This window comes from Amblyomma maculatum, chromosome 10 (genome assembly GCF_055883805.1).
Source record: "Amblyomma maculatum isolate TAMU_Amacu chromosome 10, ASM5588380v1, whole genome shotgun sequence".
Lineage (NCBI taxonomy): Eukaryota > Metazoa > Arthropoda > Arachnida > Ixodida > Ixodidae > Amblyomma > Amblyomma maculatum.
Window position 1 is genome coordinate 28,739,242 of NC_139353.1, and position 18,725 is coordinate 28,757,966.

The window sequence follows — 18,725 nt, forward strand, 5'->3', positions numbered from 1 at the left end:
CCGTGCTCGGAATAAGAAAAAGCCGCAATTAGTATTCGGCGGGCATGTTTTTAGTGAAAGATGGAGAGCATATACTGTTACAGCTGTTTACACTGGCTACCTAATAAAATATTGTATTGAAATCTTTTCCGCATTCATCCATTAATATACCGCGTACCCATCGCAGAATGTATATACGGCAGGTCCCGTAAATTTATCGTATATATGAACACTTAACTTGATACATAACGTTAATGTGTATCATGTGAGCTATAATAACGAAATAGCAATAAAGGCTGTTGTCTAGAAAGTCGTGCTTTGGCGCAGGTTTTGCGATTAAAAATTAGGTACACTCTTCTGGTTTGTGACATGACCGGGCAAGGATTAGCCAGCAGGTTGTGCAATGTCGTAAGAGCTGCAGTGACAGTAGGTTCCTCAAGCACATAAATAAAAAGTTAGTTAATATTCCTAGCGATTTATTATAACTTGCTGAAAAAATGCAATTTAGACCACGTGATTCTCCACGGATGCTATTTTTATTATCTGCTACACAGTCCTTTTTAAAACATTTGTTGCATTTAGCTAGGACATACGGCTACTCCCTTCTGCTGTGCAATGCAATACAACTAAGTGCACGTATATATTTCTTGCTAGCTTTAAAAGAAGTACTAAGGGTTGAACAAAATCGTGAAGCATTTTCAGATAGAATGAAGTCCCTATTCCTGTGTTTCTTACGGAAAACTTTCGCGCTCTTTTTGATAGAGCTCCAGGCTATTTTGGCCAGCTAGCAAATGACACCCATTATCATGATAGCAGGTCCTGTCGGAAACAGTTTTAAATAATAATGGCTTTCTACGCACGCTACAGAGAAGTGTGTATTGCAATGATTAAAGAAGACATAGATCCTCGACAGTCGACATTATGGAACACTGTACGCCATTATTGCTGCGGCCAGATTTTGCTTTTCCTTAAAGGTCGATGGAGGCGGAGGTGGACATGAGGCCAAGAACAGTTCGATTGATTAAAATGTCGGATTGATTTAATAGTGATAAACCGTGTCCGAGGAGCTTACCCGCTCGCTAAACAGAGAAGGAATCTTCATCGCAGGTCACCGGCGCCCATCCAGCACGTTATGTATATGGTATGGAAACTGTGCGCCCCAGGGAAAGTGATCGCAGAAAGTCGGCGCCGGGACGAAAAAAGAGCGCCTGTCCGTCAGATACACACTCTTTATGCTCTCCGAGTTTTCTTTCGAGGGAATTGTTTGATTCTACCTCCTTGTTTCGCTTAAGGTTAGAGCTTAGAAAGTATTGGCGAAATCGAGACTAAAGCATAACTTTTCAATTAGGAAAACGATCCTCAGACGGTTGTAGTAACATAGACGTTACTTCCGAAGGCAAAAATACGTTCATAGTGCGTTAATTTTGCTAAGTGAATATAAGAAATTTCCAACCGATACGTTCTCATTGTAACTCTCAAGGCTACGGGATCGTGCTCTTGTGTATGTGTGCAACAATATAGCTGCTACAGCATCATGGCTTACTGCGTGCAACTGTGTAGCCAGCAAAAACAGGTTTGTCACGTAGTGCTACTCAACCCTGGATGAAAGGGAAACCACGCATGTCTTCAGCACACCTTACTATTTTAGTGGGAAAGCACTGCACTGAAAGGGTTCATAACTACTGGTCAAGATAGGGGACTACACATTATCAAATATATTCAATAGAATTATTCGCGATGGTTTGCGGCAAGTGTGAACAGCTTAACGTCACATTCTGAGATGGCACTCGCAGTATGGCCAGTGTTGCCTTCAAGTATTTTGGCTTCAAGATGTCCGGCTACCTTCACTCAGCCTCCCGCCAGTGTCTGTTTCTAAAATGGTACGAAGCCATGCTGAAAGTTAGATGACAAATGTATTGTGTGACATGTTTATATCTCCCTAGAAGAGACTTTGCAAGGTATATGAGCTACGCGCTTGTCATGCTCGTTCACACCTTCAAGAAATTCGTGAGATGGGGCACAAATCCTCGATTTACAATGGGTTCTTGGCTTATGAAAGTGTGAGGAGGAAGTATTCATCTTTTCATTTTGCGTTGCAGGACAAAAACGTTAAATTCTACTTATTTTAGATTTTTATCATTTGCTTTCTCTTTTCATATGCCGCACTCGATCGCCAAGCTATTAGAATAATATGCTGGAGACGAGCGTTGAATCTGCTCAGCGCTTCATTTTATTGGCAGCAGTCATGAAACAAAACTTGCATTGCTCGCGTGCCAGTTTCACCTTTAAAGCCAAACTGTTCTTATATTACGAGACATGAGAATCAACTAGAATAAGAGGAAAAAAAAATAATGCAGCTAGCCTCAACGCAAAAGCAAACCGCTTTTTAGCCGTCATGGCTGTCGATTCAAGCTACATTAATCGGCAACAGCCAGCTATGCATATATTCTAAAGCCATATCCTGTCACTTCTGGTGCTGCCTGTTTTAAAGTTGTTTTCAGCAACGCGTATCATAATCGACAGGAATATCCTTCCAGAGGCTCATTACATCGCTTGTCGCGGTTTTCAGAGCTATGTACCTCTTCATTTTCGCAATTTGCACACTGTTGAAGGTTTGTTTCCAGTCACCCACAACTCCTTTGCGTGCAAAGTCGCCTTTCATCGGTTTGGCAAAGAAGGTTTTGAACGCTTCGATCCCTTTAAGTTGAGCGGGGTTCATAATCTGCGCCCATGCCTTTTCATTGTCAATACTCTGCGGTTTCGAAGTGTCACCCTGGCTTCCTGGCGCATCATATTTGGCGTTGAGCTTGTCTTTCATGTTTTCAAAGGAAACCGCCTTCACTATCTTCTCCAGAAGGGCATGGTCTTCGTGAAGCTTTTTTCCGTAGGGCTTGCCCATGAACTCTGCGACACGGAGCACACAAGCCTTGGTGTCATGCTTGATCTCCTCAAAGGTAAGGAACAGCACATTTGCATCGTTTCGGTGTTCATACCAGGACAACAGGTGGTCGAAGTAGTCACCGAAATCAACCTTGCCTGACACAAACTTGTCAACAAACTCATCAAGCGTGCCATTCTCGAAGTGATAGATAGGGAAGTTCCTCGTGTGGTGGTAGAATGAGACGCAGCAGTCGTAAGGGTTCCGTGCCACGTAGATGTACTTAGCATCTGGCGAGTAAGGATGCTTATGGAAGGGCAGATGCGTCTTGTAAGCCCCTGGCTTGAGCCCATACTTAGCGGCATCCGCTCCTTGAATCTCTAAGAATGGTAAGCGCAGGATTGCGTCGGTTTTATCCTCTGGTAAGTCTCCATCCATGAGAATGTTGTAGACGATCTGTTGCATCCAAGAGGTGCCGCATTTAGGATAAGTGACAATGAACAAATCTCCGGGTTGCGGTTTGTACGCTAACGTGGAGAGAACGGCATCCTCGGGGAAGTTCTTGCAGATATGCAGACCATCAATCTCCCTGAACGCGTCGCTAGCCATTCCTGCTTTGACCTACTTCAGGCTTTAGTAAGGGCGAGCGGCTTAGGCGGTACCGTTTCACTGAAATGAAATAGAAAAAAGGAAATGTCGTAAGGAAGGTGTCGTGTCTTTTCAGGCTAGACGATTAGCCTGTTTGAGGCACCAAAATGAAAACAGCACATGAATTTTTTTTTCTGTACAATTAAGCAATTATTCAGTGAACCCCTGAGAAAAAGCAATTGGCCTTTCTTTATTGAAAGTTTCGTCGCATCTTTCGGTTGAGAATTTTCGTGCACTACGCGCATAGTACTCAAGCAATTCCTTACTTTGATGCGTTTTTGTAACCCTTTAGTAATGAGCACTACTATGAAAAATGCGCATAACTTATTTTTCTCATACATTACGCAAACATTTCCATAATTACGAGTTTTAACGTCCTAAAAGCTTGTCGACTACGAGAGTGCGCAGCATAATGTCTACAAACCTGATTTTCAGCGCGCGCTAATGTCGCACTGTACATTGTTGCTCTGGATTTCGCCACCATGAAAATGCTACCGTGGTCGAACTCGCATCGTTGGATGTAGAAATCGAGAATCGTAACCGCTGAGACATTGCGGGGTGTACTAAACCAGCTTCAATATATGCAGAGCTAAGTATTGTACAGTATGCCGCTTATAAATTAACTATAGATAACCTTATTACCGGCTTCAATTTATTTCGTTAAAAGAATTAATCAGTGAATCAGGCCGCATGAGAAGCCCTGACAGGGAAACTAAGGATGGTTGTTAGCAAGAGTAGTTCACTGTAGAGGCAAATATATATTTTGCAAATTCCTACAGATAATAAAATGAGGTGAATGCACCATCTGCATAGGATATAATTGGCTTGCGAGAGCGAGTTTAAAAAGAGGGTGAAACATTCTGGGTAAAGTGTTCTGTGCGCAATTTCAATAAGGTAAATTTCTGTCAAGAATATATTTATGTTCCGCTGCGCAATAATATTCAACGGATCCGAAAGAAGTTCAATTAGATAATCTCAGGTGTATCTAATGGATGGAATAGGAAGGAAAATAATCAAATAATGTTTGCAAACATCACAAAATGTAACGCGCTAGGCCTGTAAAACTACAGAGAATTTCCGGCTTCAACACAGTCAAGAGCGCTAGGCAGAGCATGAATGATGATGACGTCAACAGGGTAATATATTCATAAAGGAGAAACATTTGCTTATAAAGGCGTAACCAACAAAACGGAATGTAACTCCTGCATAGTTTCATTTTGGTAGCACGGGAAAGCATGACAGAGTGGGGGCGAACGAGGGATAAATTTGATATTTCAAACTTAATGAAGTATATTCACCAGCTTCCTACACATCGGCGATTTCTTATGGAGCTCAAAATTATGCGGTGATTATGCAACCACTTTTTAATGCCGCATCAGATTTCATTGACAGTCTTTATCTAGAGATTTCCCACATTCGAATCCTTAACTATTAGCATCATAAATATTTGAGCTACTTCTTAAAGCGCTGTGTGCTTGAACAGCAAGGGTAAATTTGGCCAATAAATGATTGCCTGGTTGTATCCTTTCACCGAGACACGTTGGCTATAACCTTAACAGTTTTTGAAGATTGGCTTCTCTTCCCGTGGCTCTGGTTCTAAAAGCGTTTTTTTTGCAATGGAGGAATTAATGAATATTTACGAAATTATATTTGGATAGAAGGACGAAACAGCACTGGCAGACGGGACAGGAGAGAGGAAGAGACGGACACTTGTTCAGAATTAATAGTTCCCAAAAGTGCGCGAAACGTTGGATGGGTTAATAAGTAGACGAGTGTGACAAATTAAAGCTACAACAGCGCACGATAAGCTGGGACGCACAGGCTGCTCTAAAAATTGAATATCCAAAACTTGGGCAGAGCTGTTATTGATAGTTCTTAACTTTACCAGACGTTAAAAAATAAAGTACGCTGAATTGTCAGGCTACTTTTTGGTGTGTATTAAAACGCTTAATGTAGCATCGAAGAGCGACTTCGGTTGGTTTACTTCGGGAGCATTTAATCTCTTAAGTGCCACAATACATAATGTAGCTTAAAGTGGAAGGCGAATAAAGAGTAAAATCACCAAATAAACTAAATTTCGTTGGCAACAGGGTGGTATACTATAGTGTGACGTGGAAAAACGTCCACTTGAAATCGAGCCTAGTGTTGGAAGGTTTGTAAATTGCTATTGCAGCTAAAAACATCGATGGTGAAAACAGGCTTTTGAATAGTTGTGATCTTGATCTCTCAGGGTAAACGTTGATAGAATCACTACTCCGCATTTCAGTGCTTGAAATAGTGAGGTAGGTCGAGCATGTAATTCAACCGTACATTTTAACGTAGTCTCAGCAGCAATACTGTGTACATCGGCGGCGTTTTAAATTTTGTCAGAGCAGGAACAATCAGCTAACCAAGTCTGAGATCCACATCTCTGAATCTAGATATTTCAAGCCGACATCCAGTCGTCAAATAACTTTTACCTTAGCTTGACGTCGCTTTTTTCAGTGATAAATTTTAAACGCCATCTGGCTGCCTACAAAAACATGAAGAGACCAATACTCTTTATTGAGCTAATTGGTTTCGTTACATGCTTGCAGGACTCGGCGCACAAAAGCCAAGCACAGCAATAAGTCTTTCTTGCTCTTCTTCGTTTTCGTGTGCTGAGTCCTTCAATCATGAAGTGACTGCATCTGTGGATCTTTGATTAGATGCATGAATTAAAATTCTGTAAGACAAGAGCTAAATGTGCCACACACATATATGTGAGAGCACAGCAGTGACTGCTAATTCATCACCTAGTTAGATGAGCTGTTAATTGTAGTTAGTTTATCCAATATTTTGTCTGTAACCATACAGTCTGTTTTGGTCTAGCTCATACATAAATATTGCATCGATTCTGTGAGGGCAAACCTCGGGTGAACACAAAAACTTGAATTACACGAAACAATTTAGACCTGTTGGCATTTGCTCAACATCGTTTAGTCCTTTCTACCAACTGGAATGACCTTTTTCGCCTAAAAGAAAAATGCTTCAGCTTTAGGAGCAAATCAATCAACACATGCTAAAGCTCTAGTAGGTCATGATGAGAAAAACAGGGATATTTTTGTGTATGCTGTGAGAATGCATCCCTCTAAAAATACTGCAGCGCTCTCAGTATATCTGTTTATAGCTTGTGCAATATTCATCCAAGATTCTTAATTCCAGGTACTCGCATCTGAAATTTGAAATCGGCATTATATTGAGAAGACCATGTGCATTCCACTTCCTAGCGCAGTTTAAGGAACGCTCAGCTTTCACGTTACCTGAAACGTCGAAGTTATTGTGTATGCACTGACCTTTGGTTCAGGTATCAGAGTTCCTACTGTAGCTGGGCTGCGTGCTCTTTCAGCCACTTCTTCTGTTGCACTGCTCAAATCCCTTGTTGTGGTCAGTCCCGTCCTGGAGTAAGAAACTTGAACGTATAGCCCTCAATTGAGGAAAACTGAAACCCACGGAGCTAGGGGGCATCATTTTGATAAGTAGAAGCGCAGCTGTTGTTTTTGAGGCCGGAAAGCTGTTCAGACTCATATGCAGGCTTATTGCTATAAAAGAAGCGATTCCTATCAGGCGAATCGATGCCATGTGTGGGCTGCCTTGAGTAATTTTAGGCCTGGAATCTGAGTAAAGATGACAAAACAGGAAAACCACATGCTTCTCGTGCAAGGGCCGCACCTGTTTTTGACCAGGGCAGGCTTGTTGATATAATCCTTCAAGCGTTGGGGACAAGATTGTAAGCTTTTTGTTCTTTTCTGCCTTTTGCCCTACTTGCTGCAGCACACCGCATTTTTTTATAGCGTAAGTTATCAGTGATACTGATGTGAATCTGTCGAGGTCGTGGACGTGAGCTTCCATTGATAAAGGGAGAAAATAAATTTAAAGCCACGCCCTAGATTTAAACAGTGGCTAGGAAAACAACAGTACAGTTGAGAGTTCTGCTCATTGCAATAATATTGGAGATCAATATTTTTAAACTTTAAGCAACAATGCCTGGAAGTTCACTTCTGGCTATAGCTTAGGAACATTATAATCGCTCAGAAATGGACATTTATTTGGGGCATAAGGTAACCTGATTATCGCTGACTGTGCGGCATTTTGTTTTTACTGCTTGTTTGAAATTGCTCCTGTTAACCGCTTTATTCGCTTTAAATGTGCAATTATATTGTTAAGGTTATGAGGTGCAAATTTGGCTAATAATTGTCGTTCTCGCCAATCCTGGGCTTCTGACACCATTTTTGTGTTGCAAAGAACGTATGAAATAAATCTTCGTTCCCTTTACCCCCTATACATGACGTAGGCTTGTTCTCTCACGTATCAAAAGTTGGTGCCCACTTGGTGCCCACACTGTCAAATTTCAAACTCACCTTGTTAAATAGTTATAAAATAATAAAGAAAATACCTTTCTTGCCTTATCATTGCTATATACAGGTCATTTCACTTGGAGCTGCCGTAATAGGAAAACAAATTGTTTCTATGCCAAGACTCTAGGCACTATCTTTCCGTGTTCCACCAGAGGGCGCTAACCGCTACGTCGTTTTTTTTTCTATTCACTGCCTTGATATAAGCGCGGCACAATTTAGAATAGAGACACGTACCAAAAATCCATTTTCGCATTGAACTAGATACTTCTTCAATACAGCTAATTTGGCTAAGAGTACAGCCATTCGGGCGGCTCGGGCTGACCTCAGTAGACGTCCCCCACACACCTGACACTGTCAATGAAATTTGTACGTGTAGAGCAAACAAATTCATCAGCGTGAGTGACCTGCATTCTTGCCCTACAGTACCCCACCATGGTTTGTTTGACCGTTAGATAGCGAACGCCATGAGGGGTGACTGGTAAATATTTTTTAAGATTCTCTAAGGGCGTCCAAGTGAAAAATAGCGTCCCAAAATTATGTGAAAGCATGGTCCATATTTTCAGGTTCAGAACGAAGATACGCTTCTTATGAATCTACGTTTTTAGTGAGATAGTGTTTGAGTAGAGTTTAAAGGAAAATAATGGCTTTAGAAAGGGTTTTCTGGCATTTCTTTACCTTGTTAATAAAATGTTGTCCTGAGCAATGCCTGGAAGTCATCTTGTACAATGCATCCGGCATCAAGATATCAACTAAGCCATTGTACAGTTTATTTCGTTTCGAACTGCTTAAATATTCCGAAGAGAAGCGTACCTTAAGCATGTGGAATAAGATTAAAACTTCTGACAAATACCCTTTCAAGGCTCTAGACAAAACATTACTGCAGGAAACAACAAATTTTAGCAAAACATTCCTTAGACGCACTTATATGACTGTGCGCAAAAACAAGTCTTTCTGGTAGCGCAAAAAATATGAAACACGCGACAATTTGCCAAACAAACAGGTGAAACAGACCGAGAACCTAGCTGAAGATCTACTGGAAAAGGTGTGTGCGCAGAAACCTTTGCCAACTTGTAGCCACAAATCAAAAAAACTACAACAGTGTTACGGCGATCGTGTCCATAATTATTCCTGGAGTCAGCTTCCGAGGGCAGGCCGTGGTGACTGAATCCCCAATGAGCCTTTGGAGAAAACAATTGACCGTCATAAACATCGACACCAAGGGTTTGTCTCTGAGGGCGGGGCACGTTTTAAATGTGCATTTCTTATATTGAGTGCAGGGAGGACTCGTCACCCCTCATTTCGCCGAGATCTCCCTCTGGAGGCACCTGTTAATCATCGGCATTTTAAACGTGCAAGTTCCCCTAACCTCTAAACCAACATTACACTTATCCTTACTCCAACATGCAGCTTTTTTTCCACCCTCTCGCATTGTACTACTTGATGTGAAAATGCGCCAGCAATATGACACTAATCTAAAGTCTAGTGGGATAACTGGCTGTTCCTGTCTTCTCCTGGACACCACCTTTGGTTAACCGCCGTGAACAAGACATTTCAGCAGGAGCTGGTATGTTGAAAGAATAGGCCCGTTCAGAGGGTGTTAACTTCCCAATTTTTATTTTCCTGCTTTAATAAAGTCTCCTCTCTTTCCTCATTTCGATGTAGAATTGTATGCTTTACTAACACCACAAGTCTACGAAATGTGTGTCACTGATTAAGGCTTATTAAATTCCAAACGGTGCGATCAAGCAATTACTTCTGGTAAAGCTGTGGATACGAAGTCATATTTTTAACGTATACGATGCTTATATAGGATGCAACGGGTGATGAAAGTTACATTTCATGAGAATTAAGATTGTTGTACTATCTGTCGGAGGTATGGTGAGTAAGAACCAGCTCACAACGTTAACTTTGGACTTGGATTTTCACTGCGCTGTATGCTCTCCGACGCCTCGTACGAACGTATCCTTGGTCTGGCAGCGTACGTGGAGTTAGTTCTGCCCTGCCATCAGCGCGCGCCGTTAGAACACTCATTACAGACTGGAAGACCCACAGAAGCATAAAAGTGGTCATAATTGTACGAGCCTGCACAAAGAAAAAGCAGCGTCGAACTGATAGTGACCGGCGGGACGACGGTGGCAGAACCGACAACATAGCGCAATCTGTGTTATTATACCGTTGATATCTACATTAAATTGTCGTTCATATGATTGAGCTTGCGAGCGTGTTATACGTAGATGGTCGAAGTCATGACGGTAGCAGGTATGGCTTCTGGAGTCCAGGTCGCAGCTGACAACGAGTAGCGGGCAGCAGTCAGGTCCTGTCTCTCTACATATGAAGCTGTTTATTACGACCATATGCACCGCAGTAGGTAAAAAAAAAAAGGAATCTTTTTTTTTTATTCAAACGCTCTTCATATCTTGTATCTTGTAAGTTTTGTTATGTGAAGATTCAATCTAATCTCAATCTCAATCTTGCCCTTCCGCAAGGCAAGGGAGGGAAACACTTCGTCCCCCTGTCTTCTCGTAACAGTATAGCTAAGAACAACTTTAATTACGTTTAAAATTACCGGGTGAGCAGTATGTAAAATGGGAATTATGTATGAAAAATAATAGTTTAGGAGCCTAAGCCACGAATAGTCCATGTGTGCTAGGCTACGTTTTTCCTTCAGTTATATAACACTTTGCACATCACGTAAAACAATTTTGGCTTCTTGTAATGTCGTGGGTATACTGAGAATGGAACTGAGCACACTTTTATTACTGTTGATTGAATACGTACAAAATTATCGATTCAAATCTTCACACCACAGTCCAAATCAAGGTTCCCAAAGGCGCCGAGATATTGTTTTTTCACTAAAGCGTTGTAGGTGATGCCAGGTGTCCATTTAACGTTGCATTTGAGGTGAGAGATTTACATAGATTATCCTGAAGTTGTCTTCAACGAATATACTTTTTGTTCGTGATGACGATCACCGTCAAATTATGAATAACTAAACACACACTCAGAAAAAGTTCTTGGTTGCAAGAGGTCCCACCATACGTACTCACGGAAGGTCAAAGTCCTTCCAAAGAGTCATGAGATCGCTTCCTCCTTTTGCTGTATCTATCTTCTCTTTCATTCGTCGTATCTGTTCTGGCGAGAAGTGATTTCTCCAATCACCAATTTCCCCTTTCCGCACAAAGTCACCGCTCATCGGCACTTTAATGAAGTCAATCAAGGTTTGAAGCCCTTTCTGCAGCTCCGGCCTTACATTCGTTAGTACCAACCGTTCAAGTAAACTGTTTCGGCGCATACTATAATTGAGTGCCTTCTTCATGTTTACTAAATTTGTGTTCTCGAGGACACGTTCGACGAGTTCATGGTTTTCCTCAAGCTGCTTCTTCTTTTCATGACCAAGAAATGCCGCAATTTTGTGCACGTGACCACGCGTATCTTTCTTCATTTCTTCGTAAGTCAAGAAGAGTACATTAGGTTCGTTGCGGTGTTTGTACCAGGACGTCACGTGCTCAAAGTAATCCCCGTAATCAACTCGACCCTGCAGAAACAGCTCGAAGAACTCATCAAAGGTGCCACTTCCAAATTTGTATGCTGGCATGTGTTTGGTATGGTAGTAGAAAGAGACGCAGGTGTCATACGGGTTTCTTGCTATGTAGATATACTTTGCCTCTGGCGAGTAAGGATTCTTGTGGAAGGGTAAGTGCGTTTTGAAAGCTGAAGGGTGCGGAGCGTAACGAGCGGCATCGGCTCCTTGCATTGCTAGGCATGGCAGTCGGATGAAGTAGTCAAGGGGATCCTTGGGGTCTTCAGCATTCATCAGGATGTTATAGATGATGCGGTGAGTCCAGGTCGACCCGGATTTCGGGTAACCTACAAGAAATACGTCTCCTGCTTTTGGCTTGTACCATATGGTGGAAAGAATGGCGTCGTCAGGGAAGTGCTTGCCCAGGTGGAGTCCTTCAATAGTCCGGAAAACGTCAGCCGCCATGGTAGTACCCTTAAATGGCACACTGTCGGAAAACAAAGGAGCACGTGAGTTGTCTCAGGCGCCTCAGGTTTTGGAGAACGCTTAAAGTAATACACCTCAGTAATAACCTTGAGCCAATTACGCTCAAAACTTATATAAATATTAAGCGACATTTGGAAGACAAGGATATGGCTAGCTCAAGCAGGGCCCTTGTATACACATATTCCAGATATCGAAAACATTTATGAGTTTGATGTTATCACCAGACAGAGGTCGTGCTTGTTAAAACTGCGGTTCTGGATATAACAGCGTGTTTCAGCCATCTTGGACGAGTAAAACGCATCACGAGAGCGGTAAACTTTACGACACAAATGATTTGTAGCTCTCACAGCGGCTAGAGCACCTTCTATGTTGTTGAATCTACAGTTAGACTGTTCAGAACGTCCAACTAACAATGACCACTTGCGTTTGTAGCACGCATTCAAAACGAAAGACGACATTGTTCTATACTCGAAAGAAGTTACCAGGTTCTCTATAACTGAATAAGAGGAAGATTATCTGATGTCTAAGGAGGAACCCTAGAATTTTAAGTTTAGATTTTCCTTTTGGGATGCAAAATTTATTACTGCATCCGTTTGCATTAGCTTGTAAGGACTACCGTTTGTGACGTCACAGGTTCCTTCATAAAATATTGTAGGTGAAACTTCCTTCGATTCGTTAACTCTGGTACTAAGTGAAGTGTATTTGTGAGAAGGTTATATACGTGCGACAGTGCAACCACTGTCATTGTGAGGCGGTATTCTCAATGGAGATATGCCAATACTAACACTTCACAACGGCTTTGTTAGTTGAATGGAATTTCACTAGCGATTGTGCCTGTTGATTTCCGCCAAACTTTAGTAGGTGGAGAGAAGGTAGTAGAAGGATATAGATGGCAGTCCGTGAGATCAATTGCAGTAGCAGAGGTTTGCCGAGTAAAACCTTTGAGAACGGTGAACGCCAGTGCTAGTATACCTCGAAGTTTGAGAGAAAACCCTGGTGAAAGGAAACGTGTTTTGCGCGCGAGCAATGTTGGAAAGGGAAGAGCTGTGCTTGAGAAAGGAGACTTCTGAGCAGATGGTGCTCCTGTTACGGAGCCTTATTAGTGTTTCAGAGATTTCAACAAACGCTCCGTACTATGGAAGTGCGTTTGGACCTCGACGGGGCGCGCCTCGCTAAGAGTGGTTGGTCGTCATCTATACTGGTCTGAATATGAGTTAGAATATATATCAATCAGTTTAGAGATTGAACCCTTTCCTCACGTCTGTCAATACTTGATTACCTGAAAAACAGGCTCCCCTTCCCGAATCCCATTCCACCCAAATATTTCATTATCTTCCCCGGGCCCGATGCCCTGTAGTGTGGCTTTGCTTTTGCAGCTTCTGTTTTAATCATTTATACTATCATCCATGGTGCATCAAAATTCATTTGTCCACCATTAGCTATAATAATTTGTGTCTGTCTTAGTTCAAGCCTGTCGTTCTATAGTGGCGCAGGGAGGGGCTTTTTATTTTATAACTTTGAGTGTCCCTAACGTTACAGCTCATGCTGAACAGGATCTGACGGTTTGCTCTCTAGCAGTAAAACTCGACGAGGAGAGGCGCTTATGCGCTAAGCAACTTTAAGAAAAACGTTTCTAAACGAATGAAGAATAAGACGGACAGGGTCATATGTTTTATTGTCAGTGTGCTTGTTTTATTCTCATTCTCATTAAATATATATGCATGGCAATGCTCCTGGTCAGCAAAAAAAGAAAAACACTCTGTAAACGGACATATTGCTCACCCATTCTAAGTGGAAAAATTAACCCCTTTTATATCAATACACAAAGCGTTCTTACAACTAGCCGCAGTGCTTCAGCTACTACTACCAGCGGTATGTTGCGATCAGCGCATGGCGTGTTTTCTGTGTAAAAAGGTGGACGTTCCATTGAGGTTGCAGTCGCGGTTTCCAGATAACTCGTATGTGTTGCCACGAAAAGATTGATATTCTCAGACAATGGCATTTCATCAGGCCCTTGTTTTTGACCGATACACAGTAAGTGGTGCGTACACACTGGCTCGTTGGGGAGATTAGTTCTATAATTGCATCGATATCACTTGGGGATACGAACAGGATAGCAACTGGGCGTCGAAGCGGATACGCGTTTTTATTAGTCACTACAGAACGTATTAAATATTCTGTGCCCATAACAAAAGCTGTCGTTAACAGGTTTTTAACGGCCGCACGGCAAGCCGTCACGTTCTGTCGGACTACAATGCCAATTCAAGCTTTGCCAACGTCATCTAGTGCTTTAGGAGCTGGACGGAATGTCACCGTTGGATCATGTGGAACGTTAGCATTTCAAGTCAGCTGTAATTATAGTAGCCGAACTTCCAAGTGAAGCAGCCTACCTCCGAACTAATCGACTAAGAATGTGGCAAACGTCCGCTTCCATCAATTCCATGTCACTGTAGCTAAGGAGAAAATATTGCCGGGTTACAGAGGCATAATGCAGTTTGGTGAGGCTTTTCATGACATTTCAAAAAATATTTGCTACAGAACGAGGGGTATACAAATCATACTGAAGCCCGAACGGCGCATTATTGCTTTTGAAAAGTGGAATTTCATTAACGTTACAGTGTGCAAATAAAACTGGTGTGGCTGAGAGAGTTTATGGGATGTTTCTTATAAATCCGCCTTCTCAATTCAAGCCTCGATCCTGAAAGGATTAGAGATAGCCACTTGATTTGTTTTTCTTTACTGCGGCTTTTGTCGGTGAGAGAAAATAAACTACAAAAGTTACTTTATACGTAAAAGATAATTCGGTACATATTAGAAGAAAAAAGCTTACATGCCACCAGTTGCATTCCAGCTGACGACCTCCGGGACACTCTTAAGTTTTTCAGCCAAGTCAGACTCTAGTAAAGGCTGTTTGCCGTGAACCTTTGAATTCATTTGCCCTGTGTGAAGGGTAACCTCAAACGTCTACATGCAGTGCTAATGACACTTGTCTAGAGGGTACGAGTGGTGCCTTGCTTCCCCTGAAGTCAGTTATGAATTGGGATTAAAGGCGGTTCTCAGCTATGAGTGAACCTGTTTGTTCTTTCTTAGGTATCAGTAATATTACTACACGGGATCTCGCGGGGCTACGAGCTGAAAAGGAGGTGCTTGAGGGTATATTAAAAAACAAGGGATATTCTTTGAGGCCACGATCATTACAATACAAAAATGTTATTTTGTGTGTCGGGCTAAATATTTTATAGAAAAGAGGCAAGGAAAGGTTCTGTTGCAAAGCAAATTTAAACTGAGTAGAAATCATCAGAAATGCTCGACCGCTAGACAGACATGGAAAACTGACGAATATTATTCCTACTAACCATTCGCACGTGCCAAAGATATGTAGTCACTAACCTTGATGAATGTCCTGGTGCTACTGGGGCTCCTTGCTGAGAACTGCTCTCTCAAGTGGGCTTAACCTATTCCGCCTCTATATCGAACTGACCTAAGAAAAAAACGTAAATGTGGCTGGCTTGTCAATGTTATCGACAGAGTGTGTGTGCTCAATCCTCTACGGCCGCGCACTCCTGACTAGCGCCCTCAACCGACAGTTCCTCATGTCGCGTAGGAAATGCTTGCTTTTTGTGTAGGAGAGTGAAACTTGAGAAGGTCACATTTTTTTCCGAGTTTCACTAATGGTGTTTTAGGCTTTTTAATAGGTTTACTCTGTCTTCATCCAACAAGGTCAGAGCTGAAATGTCCGCCATTGAGGTAGCGCCTAAGGCTCAAGTTGTCGACGAGAACCAGCTCGGGAGATCCTACAGTCCCAGTAGCATGCGGGCTTGGTGCATGTGTTTACGATTATAGCAATGGCATCGCAGCAGCAAAGCACTAGAATTTGGTAGTAATTGCTGTCCTGTCAGAACAACCCTGACATTCATCGCACAGAATTTCGGCACTTCTACCCCTCCATATGTATCAGCAGCGCGAACACAATCAGAGGAAAAGAAGAATAAGAAGAATCCTCTGATTGTGTTCGCGCTGCTGATACATATGGATCGTTACCAACTAGCCCGACAGATCGTGTTATTCTACCCCTCGTCGCTTGAAAAGAAGGTCTGGGCTCATCCTTTCCGCACAATGAATTTTCGGTCTGGCTGGCTGAGGCTGAAACCAAACAGTCAATAGCGTCACAGCTGTCACTCTATCTGTGCGGTACTCACCGTTAAAGTCACACAGGGTAAATAAAAATGTTATATAGCCGTGAATTTTTTAACTCAATCGTTTGTTACTACTACAATTGCACACGAAAGAGGTAGAAAGGTACGGAAAAGGGCAAAAATTAGTAAAAAAAGAAAAACGACACAAAAATAAACTGTAAATAACAAAACCTCCTTTAAACATTTAAAAGACTTCTGTGTTTTGCAGGATTTTCTTCTTTTGCATGCTGGTAGCTTATTTGGCTCTCTACTCTCCAGTGCTTCCTCTCTGGGGTCAATAAAGCCAGTAACGTTTTTTGAGCTCTCACCATTGAAGTCTCAGCGTTACGTGCCGGCTTTCACTAGCTTACACATGTCTTTATTTCTTCATTTTTTTTTTTACTTGCGTCTGCACATGGGGCTCATATTAATCTTCTTGCGAAAGCTAGTGTAGTCCTTATGTGGAAAAGATCTTTCAAATTCGCTAATATCCCTGCCTGTGGCACACAAATTTTTTAATGGTTTAATTTCTGGCATTGAAATCGCTCTAGATGGTCTCCGAATGCTCTTATGTAGAAAGAACGCATTTCTGCACTACGTTTTAGAAACCCTTACGCTGCAGATTGGTGTTCCATAATATTAACATGTGTTCCTCATCTTCGAACCCTCGTGTGATAAGGCACTTGGAAACGAGAACATTAAATTCCATTAATGCAGATTTTAAATTCGGCAAATAAACCTAATATATTGCCCACTCAAGGAAGGTCCACGTCTTTCCAGATACTCATAAGGTCACTTCCTTCTGTGGCCTTCGCTATTTTCTCCTTCATACGTAGAATCTGTTCCGGTGAGAAGTGATTCCTCCAGTCGCCAACTTGCCCTTTCCGTACGAAGTCGCCTGTCATGGGTTCTTTAATGAAGTCAAGTAAAGTTCGAAGCCCTTTGTGCAGTTCCGGCCTAACACCTTCAAGCAGTGACTCATCGAATAACATGTGTTTCTGCTGACTAACGTTCATTGTCTTCTTCATATTCTCTAAATTTGTTTTTTCCAGGATACGTTCGATGAGTTCAGGGTTTTCCTCAAGCTTCTTCGTTTTCTCGGGACCCAGAAAAGCCGCAATCTTGAGCACGTGACCACGTGTATCTTTCTTCAGTTCTTCGTAAGTCAAGAAGAGTACATTAGGTTTGTTGCGGTGTTTGTACCAGGACGTCACGTTTTCAAAGTAATCACCGTAATCAACTCGACCCTGCAGAAACAGCTCGAAGAACTCATCGAAGGTGCCAGTCCCGAATTTGTATGCTGGCATGTGTTTGGTATGGTAGTAGAAAGAAACGGAGGTATCATACGGGTTTCTTGCTATGTAGATATACTTCGCCTCTGGCGAGTAAGGATTCTTGTGGAAGGGTAAGTGCGTTTTGAAGGCTGAGGGGTGAGGAGCGTAAATAGCCGCCTCAGCTCCTTGCATCTCGAGGCATGGAAGTCGGATGAAGTAGTCAAGGGGATCCTTTGGGTCTTCAGCATCCATCAGGATGTTATAGATGATGCGATGAGTCCATGTAGATCCGGATTTCGGGTATCCAACGAGAAATATATCATTTGGTTTGGGTTTGTACGATATGGTGGAAAGAACAGCCTCGTCAGGGAAGTGCTTCCCCAGATGCAGTCCTTCAATAATCCGAAAAATTTCAGCCGCCATGGTAATGCTCTATCCCCGATTTCCTGTTTGGAAAAGAAAAGAAAGCCATAATTCAGAAAGATAAGCTTTTGAATTCGCAATTTAGGCACGTAAGGTTGTAATTTATTATTTTCCCCTTGAATGCCGATGATTTAGCGTGATTGGACCAAAAAAGGCTTAAAACAGAAACTGAATAACAGTATTTCGATCCTTTTGGTCAGCCTGCCCATAAATCGGAAATAGCGGCGCGTTCTTTATATATTCTGGACGAAGCTCGTATTCAACTAGGCTAGGCTTGGAATCTATGCGCAGCATAGTTAGCCTAATCCTTTGGCGAATACAATAATGATACAATAAAGTATGAAAGGCTAGGGTGGCAATTTGCATTTACACAAAATTCTTACACAAGGCACACTCGTACAAGAGGGTGATTCCAATATTTAGAGCTCTAGAAAGATAAATCCCTTCGTCTAATTGAGTATGATATACTGCACTCTGGTAAATATTAACAGTTAACAAATTAAATGGTAACACGAAACAAACAGAGTGGTGTTCGGAACCTGTCGGCAAATACCATGTCTTTTGCTTATTCTGAGCACCTTTTTTGATAAGCTTGCATCAAGTTAGGTGTGTCTGCGCGCAACCACGTATGGGCTAACTTTCTGTCAAAGGAAAGGCAATAACTTATTTTAAGCCACCAATGAAGTAACCTAACATCGGTTATGAAATAAGCAAAGCAGCTGAAGCACCTACAGCAACAAGACGCCTCTTGAAAGCTTCACTAGGAGCAAGGTGTCGTAAAAGAAAATTATTTCAAAAAGAAAAATGATTTGCGTTAAGAGAAGAGATAAGACCACAGTCACGTGCAAGTCATGCGTTCTTCTCTTGCTCTTTTCTATTGTGTTTGTTGGCGATGTTATTGTTTGTGTCAGAGTGAAACAACCCGCCTAAACCAGGCTTCTTGTAGGAAGCAAATACGGGATAATG

The 18,725-nt window shown here is 42.1% G+C and overlaps 3 protein-coding genes across 3 annotated transcripts; all 3 read right to left on the reverse strand.

Moving 5' to 3' along the window:
- Positions 1-2,198: 2,198 nt before the first annotated feature.
- LOC146175994 (sulfotransferase 1C2-like) lies at positions 2,199-3,466 on the reverse strand. The gene has a single exon (XM_084580895.1). The coding sequence runs from the start codon at positions 3,464-3,466 to the stop codon at positions 2,477-2,479; it is 990 nt and encodes a 329-aa protein (XP_084437021.1). The 3' UTR covers positions 2,199-2,476.
- Positions 3,467-10,650: 7,184 nt separating this feature from the next.
- LOC146175995 (sulfotransferase 1C2-like) lies at positions 10,651-11,872 on the reverse strand. The gene has a single exon (XM_084580896.1). The coding sequence runs from the start codon at positions 11,864-11,866 to the stop codon at positions 10,925-10,927; it is 942 nt and encodes a 313-aa protein (XP_084437022.1). The 5' UTR covers positions 11,867-11,872; the 3' UTR covers positions 10,651-10,924.
- Positions 11,873-16,170: 4,298 nt separating this feature from the next.
- LOC146175996 (sulfotransferase 1C2-like) lies at positions 16,171-17,776 on the reverse strand. The gene has a single exon (XM_084580897.1). It carries the CDS (start codon positions 17,757-17,759, stop codon positions 16,818-16,820), a length of 942 nt encoding a protein of 313 aa, XP_084437023.1. The 5' UTR covers positions 17,760-17,776; the 3' UTR covers positions 16,171-16,817.
- Between the last annotated feature and the right edge of the window lie 949 nt (positions 17,777-18,725).

What these genes read in the sequence shown, in the direction of transcription:
- LOC146175994 (XM_084580895.1), bottom strand. Translation starts at nt 3,466, where the DNA reads ATGGCTAGCGACGCGTTCAGGGAGATTGATGGTCTGCATATCTGCAAG.
- LOC146175996 (XM_084580897.1), bottom strand. Translation starts at nt 17,759, where the DNA reads ATGGCGGCTGAAATTTTTCGGATTATTGAAGGACTGCATCTGGGGAAG.
- LOC146175995 (XM_084580896.1), bottom strand. Translation starts at nt 11,866, where the DNA reads ATGGCGGCTGACGTTTTCCGGACTATTGAAGGACTCCACCTGGGCAAG.